Source organism: Monopterus albus, unplaced genomic scaffold (genome assembly GCF_001952655.1).
Source record: "Monopterus albus unplaced genomic scaffold, M_albus_1.0 scaffold168.1, whole genome shotgun sequence".
NCBI classification, from domain to species: domain Eukaryota; kingdom Metazoa; phylum Chordata; class Actinopteri; order Synbranchiformes; family Synbranchidae; genus Monopterus; species Monopterus albus.
Genome location: NW_018128048.1, coordinates 630,337 through 640,064, shown reverse-complemented (window position 1 = coordinate 640,064; position 9,728 = coordinate 630,337). Strand labels below are relative to the sequence as shown.

The 9,728-nt window shown below is 41.8% G+C and overlaps 1 protein-coding gene across 2 annotated transcripts in view; it reads left to right on the top strand.

The window, feature by feature from the left end:
* The window catches only part of immp1l (inner mitochondrial membrane peptidase subunit 1), a 23,656-nt gene that overhangs the window by 9,519 nt on the left and 4,409 nt on the right, over positions 1–9,728 (top strand). For both annotated transcript variants that reach the window (XM_020615664.1, XM_020615665.1), the window contains exons 2-4: positions 5,924–6,034; positions 6,140–6,228; positions 6,533–6,659. In XM_020615664.1, coding sequence (XP_020471320.1) covers positions 5,930–6,034; positions 6,140–6,228; positions 6,533–6,659 — 321 coding nt within the window. In that variant the 5' untranslated portion in view covers positions 5,924–5,929. The remainder of the gene's footprint in view (positions 1–5,923; positions 6,035–6,139; positions 6,229–6,532; positions 6,660–9,728) is intronic.

Here is a 9,728-nt window from a genome sequence, read left to right as displayed (position 1 = left end):
TGTTGTCTGAATGCCCTGATAATGGTGGCCACGGTGAACCTACTCAGGTTTGGACGGACTCGTAGTCCTGCTTCAGCCATTGTCATGCCATGGACAATGACATGGTCAATGACTGTTGCTCGCATCTCGTCCGTAATGATGGTGCGAGGTTGTCTTGCTCTCCCTCCTGGACCTTCTCCTCTCCCTTGTTGGCCTGCTCCTCTTCCTCCTCTGATTTGAACTCCTCTTCCTCGTTGGCCTGCTCCTCTTCTTCCATGGCCAGCTCTTCTCCCTCCTCTGACTCGAATTCCTCTTCCTCTGACTCTGCCTTCATCCATTGTGTTTGTTTGGAATCTTCAGCAAACTGTGCACTCTGAACTTGCTTTTGTACATGTGGTCACAGCATTAGCAACAAGTGTCTTCAATTTGGAGTCGTTGTGTGTAATGAATGACGCCAGGTGTGTTCATTGTGTTCAAATATTGCTGACTGTGGCAAGCATTTTGCACCACATGAGCTTTCATTTGAGAATATGAGCAGAGTTCTTTTGCAACTTGTGTTTTAGCAAAGAAAAATGTGTTAAGATTTATGAGAACGGAGGATTGTGTTTTGTGAATTGTGTCCTCATGTGAAATGTGTTTATGATATTGGAAAATGATGGCTAGATTTAGTAAATGTGTTTAGACAACTGGTCATTTGGTTTAGAGGATTGGCTTTTGTGTTTTAGCATTTGAGAAAAACTAATATGAGTAACACCTGTGCTTTTCCTAAAATAACAAGTCAAAATGGCCTCGGTGAAAAGGCAGATACTGTATATTCAAGGACATATTCAAGAACTGAATGTTTTGGCTGACCCACTAGCCAGTTTGTTTTGTGCTGTATAATGTCCACTATTACTGGTTGACTGATGAGTGATCAGTGTAATCCTTAAGACAGCTGCAAAAAGCTTTGTGTAGCTTGCAGAGGCCAGAGGCAGCACGAGCTCACAGGATACTGTAAGGCTCAAGAAGAAGAAATCACCCAACTGCTCACTTTACAAATGCTCTCAGCAGAGGCAGCCCTGCTGTATTGACAGCATGGTTGAGATTTATATATGCTGACAGGAGAGCAAGGGAACATATCATGACTGACTACACTGGGCATTGTGGAACCCTATATGAGGCAAATAAGATGCAGTCACTGACATTCATCTCAGAAGGAGGGGAGCCTGCTTCAGCCATGCAGGATGAAGGCGTACACTGCTGGGGAAACATTCCCCACATCCACTGTGCAATGCTAGTCACTTAATTTCTAGTTCTGTTAAATCCCAATTTAACCCTTAGGCTCTGTAGCTCAAATCAGTATGTGGTAGTGTAAATACAGCAGCCTAATTGTACAAAAATAACAGAATTTTCTATGGCTGGCCCCCCCCCTCAACACAATTTTTTCAAAAAGCAAAGTCATTAGTCAAGAGATCTGTCTATTGGCTGAGACTTTTAGTTGAGCCTTTGTTTTTATTTTATTTTTTTGTCAGCCAGTGTACATTATAATAGAAGGTAGCCCCAGCCAGTAGTTTGTTGACTTCTTCTCCTCATTTTGGTTTGCCAAGCAGCTATTTGTTCGGTACTTCCCCCTGTGGATGGTGGGGGAATACCAACTTCAACAGTGACAATGTCCTATACATGGGTGTATCGGATAGGTCAGATCTATTTAGCAAACTGCAGAATGAGGAGAAAATACAATAAAACCCAAAAGCCATAGACATTTTGTGTCTGGAGGATACAAGAATATCATCAACATGCACCATATTTGTTTTGCTAGCATTGAAAGACAAGTAATATTCTAAGGGCACAAGTACAAGCAAAGGATGGGTTTTGTACACAGCAAATTTTTGTCTAAGGATTTGACTTTTTCCATTTTTCAACATCTCATATTGTTTGAATAGCTTTTATTTTGTTTCCTGAAGTTTTTTGGTGATGAAAAACAGCTAAGCTTGACCTATAGGATAGAAGAAAAGCAGACCAAAAAAACATAAAGCATACTCATTTAGAATTACAAGAAATTGTGTTCTTAATTATTGTAGGTTTGTTTTTAAGTTGAGGTGTCTGTGATTGTTAAAATATATCTGGCTTTGTCATGAGCTATTCAGAGCAAAACACAAACTCCTTAGTGAATCTGATACAACAGCAGATAAGATCTCTCAACTCACTCAGCACCGTACCAGCGCTACACATTCGCTTGTGGTCAATACAATAAGGCTTAGAGGGTGATTTTTCCATTCAGTGTAATTGGCTGGGGACTGTCAACCCACACTTCCTTTCAGTTCATAGCCGTTGTATTCATATCACTTGGCTACTATTTGGTCTGACTGACCCATTGATTGCAGGTTTAAACCCCCAGCTCTCCAAATAGTAACCTCGCTCAGCTGTTTCATGGCTGTGTTGCCGTTAGCAACAATGAAAAGAGCAATATGGAAATCAGTCGTTTCAATTAAGGGTCTGATAGACAACAGTCCTAGAAGAGTTGGTATCTAGTACTCTGTGACTGAGACTTTTACATCTGTCACTCCATCCAGCCAGATGTCTGTGTTTAAATCAGCAGGATTATCTCTAATTGGACTGATAGCTGAAAGAGACCTCCCGGTTGCCAAACCTCCTCCTTTTTATAACTCATATTAAGATCAAATCAAGCTCTGCACAACAGGAATTATACCACACCCTCCTCTGCCGTCTGCTGCCCAGAGGAAGACATCAGAGGTGGATCTGTCCCCTCTCGGGTGCTGCCTGCTTCTCCAGACTCCCTTCCATCTGGGATCCTCAGGGAGAAGAAGGATATCTGACAAGGGGCTTGTAAGCCTCTTAGCCCCCCTGTTGCCCAGCTCTCTCTCAGCCCATGTTTTCCTAATTTAGTTGTGTAAGGAGTCCACTGCAAGGCCCCTGTGTGATGTTTGGATTGATATTCTCTTTGTGGTTCTAATAGACTCGCCATGTATATCAATTAACACTACTCAGCAAGTCGCAGGTTCAAATCTCATGAGACCTGTAGTGGTAATTCCTTTCTGAATATTTTCTTATGGCTTCAATAGCATCTATTTGTTATTGACTTCACTTTATTATTTATTTATTTTTGCTTGATATTCCTATATTAGCTGAGTTTCTTTGAAATACATTAATGAGCATTTCAGTTGAACTGGGAGCATTCAATGAAAATTCAGTGTTGGAACCTTAGTGTCCTTGTTTAAAGCTGATTTTTTTTTTTGAATGTTTAAATTACAACATTGAGAATAATTGTCTTTAAATCACAGCCTTTGATGCATTGGCAGCCAGTCCCTGATTATAGGCCAGTTTCCTTAAGATTGTTTCCATCCTAATGGAGAAGCACATTTGCCTATATAAAAGAACAATAACTACTTGCCAAATGCTCATCAGGTTAAGAAAACCTTTTCCATTTTGTTGTGCACATCATAGCAACATCCTTTTCACAGTCTCTCAAATTGTTCACTCAGAATGTTTTTGATAGGTGGGTGGATGCAGTGATATTTATCCCTACTGCTGCACTTGTTCTTGGTTGATAGTGGAAAAAGTTTTTTCTTCTACTTGCGATTGCTCTGCTCTGACTGAACAGGGCTCCCTCAGTAAGAGGATCACAGAGTTAAACACACAATACGGTATTGCCATCGGCAGCTATTAATTTGGGATCCCCCTCTTTTCCCCACTGTAGCACTCTGCTGTGTCTGTGGGAGGCCGGTGGCCACAGATGGTTCTGCAGAGAGACCTGCATTGACTTTCTTTGTTTTCCCATAAACATGTTTGGTGTGTAACCCTGGATTAACGGAGACTTTGTGTTAATTTACAGCTGCAGTACAGCATTCATTTCATGTTGGTATCCCCCAGCACACACGTGTTGGATATTATGAGCAAGAGATAGCGTGGATTGCCTGACTCTTTGCTCAGGGGAATTAGAGATAATAGAGATCCAATCAGAAGTCTCTGTGGATGTCCACCACATTCTGAATCTCAAAGGAATCACCATAGTTCACATATACACTTTTTTATGTAGGTAATACTGTTGTCTGTGCACATTGACACCACATGTATACACACAGACACATACTATCAATGACAGAGGGTGCCTCAGAAAACCAGGCAGCTGCATATGGACTCTCTTGATATCAGTCACTGGCCGTGTGATCTTGTTATGCAAAGTCCCTTAATCCCTACCTATGATGAATGGAATGGGGGGGGGTTCTGAAACAGAGATATGAGGGCAGCTGTACCGGAGCCTGTCCACTGTGCTTTGTAAATGAGTGCTAGCAAAGATTCCTAATTCCCAGCCTTGCAGAAGGAAGACCACGTGACATCATGTCTGAGAGTGTGTTATGGTAACGCAAGGACTGAGATGCTGGTGGAAAAAGCTGAGAGCAATCAACAAAGAGAGCTGAACATGTCGCCTTAGTGTTGACCTGAGATCCACATTGCTAACCTTTAGACCACTCGCTTCCCAACAGAGGAATTATAGGGCCAGAGGTGTTACTGTACCAGCTGTGGAAAGACTGAGTTTATAATTCTTGTGGAACAGATGACGAGACCGGAGCAGGTCATTTGGGCTCTGTGCTGAGCATATACTTTGTATGTCCCCCTTCACCTGCTGGAGCACAGTGGCTGACAAAAAGCAGAGGGTTGCCAGGGGTGATCATAGAACACAGGGATGAACGGAGTAGCAGCACACAGGGAGGTGAAAGGATGGATTTGGCCTTTTTTAAGATCACAGAGGCTGTTGAATGGGCAAAAGAGAAAAACCATGCTAGGGATGAAAGAATAGATGTAGGGTTTAATAGGTGAAATATAGTTGGCATCAATGAGAGAGCAGTGTGTGAGAGAGAGAGAGAAGACAGGAGGGGGTAATGGGATTAGGGGTAACACCTTTGGCAGGGCTGGGAGAGCCACCTGACACCCGGTCTGTTGGGGACCTAGTGGAGAAAGGGGGCTGGAGGTAGTGGGGCAAGGGAGAAATTGTGGGTCTAATCCGTGTCCATCTTTGGGAAGTCATTCCCAGAGCTCTGAGGATTTGGGGCTTTGGTTTCCGCTCTGCTTCCTTTGGTTAATAATACCCCGGGTGGTGAGAGAAGACATGGAGAGAGAAAGAGATGGATGGAATAGGGGAGATGGAGAAAAAGATTTCTTACCCTGTGGTGGACTGGTAGGACAACAGCCTGAGCAAAAATGTTTGAAGTACACACTGAACTCTAAGCCAAGATGTGTCTATTCTTTTCTAAGTATACTGTTTTAATCTGTGTATATGTGTGCCTGTGAACATGCTCTGTATGACAGTGTGTAAAGATTGACTTACTTACTTTTGTCCATCCAACAGGTTGCAGCCTGAGTAAAAGTCAATAATCTGAGTGTGGTTGGGATGTTTGCTCAGAAGACACATGGCTATTCTGTGTGTGCGTTTGCGTGAGAGTGTTTGCAGGGACGGTGGAAGGGTGCTTGGGCTGTCTTTGTGTTTCTATGGTGCTGACAGAAGTTGATAACTGCTCTAATGATTTTGGCGGTAGTGGAGGCAGCACAGTGTCAGGGATTAGTTGCAGACGGTGCAGAGCTGCTTGGCTGGATGTGTCACAGCTTCTGTGTTTGTCCGTCACCTGTTTGCAAGGTGTTGATTGGTCCATCCTACACAGGATCAAAGTTCAGGGCAGTTTTCTGGTGTGAACTGGCCGCTCAGCCTCTGAGAATGAAACACCAGGGAATGTGCCATCTTAGCAGTAGGCCATGTGTGACAACCTTGTCTACACCTTTAAAAATTAAACCTAAAACATCTTTTGTTTGTAGAAATCCTGTAAAGGACATAAGCCTATCATAAATAGAGCAGACACAGACTCATTTCCTCCTCATTGTATGTTTAGACCATTTGACAACTACTGTATGTAAATTTTACATTATGCTACGGTTGTGTTTTGTGCTGTAGGTGGAGATGTTCCGCCGTGTGCTGGGGACGACCCTGGGCTTCGTGGGCTACACGATCCAATATGGCTGCATAGCACACTGTGCCTTCGAATACATTGGGGAATTTGTGATAGTTTGTATTATTAAGATTACAGAATTAATTATAGATATTTTTACTCAAACTATATAAATTCCTTTATGCCCATGAAACAGTTGTTTCTTTGTTGTTTTGCTTCAGTGCTCCGGTCCATCCATGGAGCCCACCATTGTCAACCGTGACATTGTCTTCTCTGAACGGATGAGTCGTCATCTTTGCAAAATACAAAAGTGAGTTGCAGTTTGTGGATACAAATGCAGTAACCTAAAAAAAGGGCACAGTAACAATGTAGGAATAGCCAATAGCCTATTTAAACATTTCAGTTTATATTTATGATTGACTGCTATGATTTCAGGCCACTGTTTTTTTTTTCTTTTGGTTTGTTTTGTTTTCCCAAAGGAGTAAAGGAAAAGATGGAAACAGTTTCTGACAAATACACATAGGTAACAGGAAATATATAGCATTTTACAGGAGTTAATGCACACGAAGTTGTTACAAATTAAGTGATTGTGTCATGCTGTTTTTTTTTTCCAGGGGTGATGTAATTATTGCAAAGAGTCCATTTGATCCAAAGTTGAACATCTGTAAAAGGGTAATTGGATTGGAAGGTGACAAAATCTGCACAAGTGCCCCATCAGATGTGTTCAAGACCCACACATATGTGAGTATGTTTAAGTGTCACGCTTTTCGTCTGCTTGTTTTATAGTTCATCCTGTGATTACCTGCTTTACCCAATAAGGTTCCTAGTATTCAAATTTTATCCCTGGCTATGTTTTTCCACTGTATGTTCTGTGTCTGTCTGTGTTTAGAGGAGGGAGGGGCTGCTCCTCTCTCACACACATGGTCAGCTGTGTGTTTACCTCACCCTCTCATCCCCTGCGTTCCTGGTACTTGATTTTAGTACTACTACTGCCTTAGTGGAAAGTAACTCAGAACCAGTGACTAGCGTTATTTGGCTTGACATGTAGATTCCCATAATGGAAAAACCCCTATAGTCATATGGAAACTACTACTTCTAAATGTGTGATGCTGCAGAATAAAAAAAAAAAACTTTCAGTTGGGAGTGTCTCAGCAGCAGGTGCTACAGGTGCTGGGTAGAGGGAAGTAAACAACAATCAAGATGGCATGTAAATGGTCCCTGAAGCTATGTATGTATGTAGTATGGATGTAATCCCACTGCCAACAGTTCAGTATCTGGGCTACAGAAACGTCCCTTCACAGTATGTGAGCAGGGTGGCAGGTGGTTGTTAATAAAAGGGGGATGCCCTTATTGATAAACCTTATAGTCTGTCTTCTTTCCTCCACCAGTCTCTGTTGCCTGGACCCAACACTAAACCTTCAGTTTGTTGAACAAAGTATCAGTATGGTATTGGTATTCGCCATACCAGTCTAGATTTTACTTGGTATGAGATGAGAAAGGAAATAAGTGATATCACACATCACTAACAGAAAGCCAGGTTGCCACTTATTTCTTCTTTAGATGCCAAAGAGCTGTGTTTGCTTTATAGTTTACGTGGGCCTTACAGGCGGTCAGCGATCTCGCAACTCTGTTAAACAGTAAGAGAAGCCTCCTAGTGGTGAAAACGGATACTGCAGCACATTTTCTGACAGTCAACATCGCATTTGTATTGTTCAGTTTTGGCTAATATATTTTTAGTTGATTAAATTCAACAGTAATGACGCCCCAGATTCCTAGTGGCAGTTTTACTGTTTTGCATCGAACAACCACAACTCTGAGTGTGTCTTTGGAAGAAAAAAGGTTGCAACATATAGTCAAATAGAGAATGAATGAAGAATCCATTTACAACAAAAGACTTGATAGTTTGTTTCACCCAAAAATGCCAAACAATCTCTATGCATAATAGAAAAGCATCTCTGAGGTTGCCGTTGGTTTTCTTTGTCTGAATACCACAGTCTATAGACTATCATAGTTGTTTACATTTTAGACCGTACACTTCCATTTTGTGTCATTGGTCAAAATATCAGCTTTTGACAACACCTATATTTCCTCAGAACAGTGATAAAGCCCGAGAGTGAGCAGGGGTTCTGCTGCTGAAACCACTGTCATTGCTTTTCTATTACTACTCTGCCCAACGCCCACAGCTCAGGCCTGCAATCTCTCTGAAGCCTGTTAGAGTTAGTGCCAGCCGAATGGACAGACTGATGGCTGGGTGGAGGGGTGTGGGTGTGTGTGCGAGTGTGTACATACTCCACAAACCAAAGGTTGCGTTTATGTTGCATGTTCTTGAATTTATTGTGTATTTTATAGATTGTGGGCAAACTGTTGAATGGGTTCAGCAAAACATAGCATAAGGCCAATCCTGTAAGTGTCATTCAACAAATGAAACAGGAAATAAAGAGGTTTCTTCTTCTACTAGCGTCACTTCCACATACAGAGGCCTTAACTTGTAATAGGTGGTGATGTTGTGTTGTGATTCAAGATCCCAGGACGTAGTGACAGATGTCTCAGTGTGAATCGTTTTTAAACTTGCCACCAGGTGGAGAGCTACAGTGCTGTCCATCAAGTTTAGGATAAAACCTAATGACTTCTGTTCATTTTGGATGCCCCACTTTCACTTACTTAGTATATCTCCCGGCCACATACTGGAAGCCAGTCAGTAGATTGGAATAGCTTGGTGGCATATAGTAGGTTTCAGGTCACTTAAATTCTCATTTGGTGTCATTTGTACTGCTAAAATTTCACCGTTTTTGAAAATGTAAATGTGCTTAATTTGTCAAGTATTGATTCATAGCACTGACAGTGTATCCACCTGTATATTTTTCAAATTACCGTAACACCCTACAGTGCATATTATTTTACCTGATCAAATTCAGGGTTTTGATGTGTTAACTTACACTGTGTTTTAAATGGCCCTCCCACGTGGCCAAAATCCACACCTTTACTGCTCACACTGTACGTTCACTTAGTCGGGCACCACGTGAGTGCTCACACTACGGGTGTGTTAATTGACAACTCCAATAAACTTGAGGTCAACTAAAATTAAAATGTTAATTTTAGCCATTTTACTCTGTACAGCTGATGAACAGTGATAATCTGTTGTCACTGACAGTCATGACGCCGTTCTCACCGTTGTACAGTACAGTGCAGTGCTGTCAGAGCTCGATTAGACTCATCCATATACAGTATTAACATTAAAAACATTATGGCCTCATTTCAGTTGATTTTGTCCACAAAATGTGGTATGTCATCTATGCCATGCTGTTATGTTGTTGTCTCTGTACTCACGCTAGTGAACTGAACTAACTTCGGACCATGGACCTGCAAGACCAACCAGATTTATGACATGCCAGAAATCCACCCGATTGGTCCAGAGCTAGACTGTTGGTCATTCGGGTGATTAATCCTGAGTTGAAATTTCTAGCTCCGCGACATGTCACACACCAATCACACAAAGGTTCTTCCAGTTGTTGATTGACAGGTCATTCCTGTTGCCAGCTTTTGTTTCATTTTGAGATCAAGTCACCACTGTTCTTTTTCTGTACATGTAACTCACCGTTGGTTTTACATTCATTCTGATATATCACCTCTTTACATTTATTTCCCCTTAGATGCTCTGCAAAAACTTAGGCACTGTGTATAAGCCTTTCAGTGGTAGGGAAAACACTGAAACAATTGTTTTTTTGTTCGATGTAACGTAATGCAGAGATGACTTCCAACAGTAGACAAGAAACTCCTCGCTCAATAAATGTGTCAGGATTTTGTTTGGTG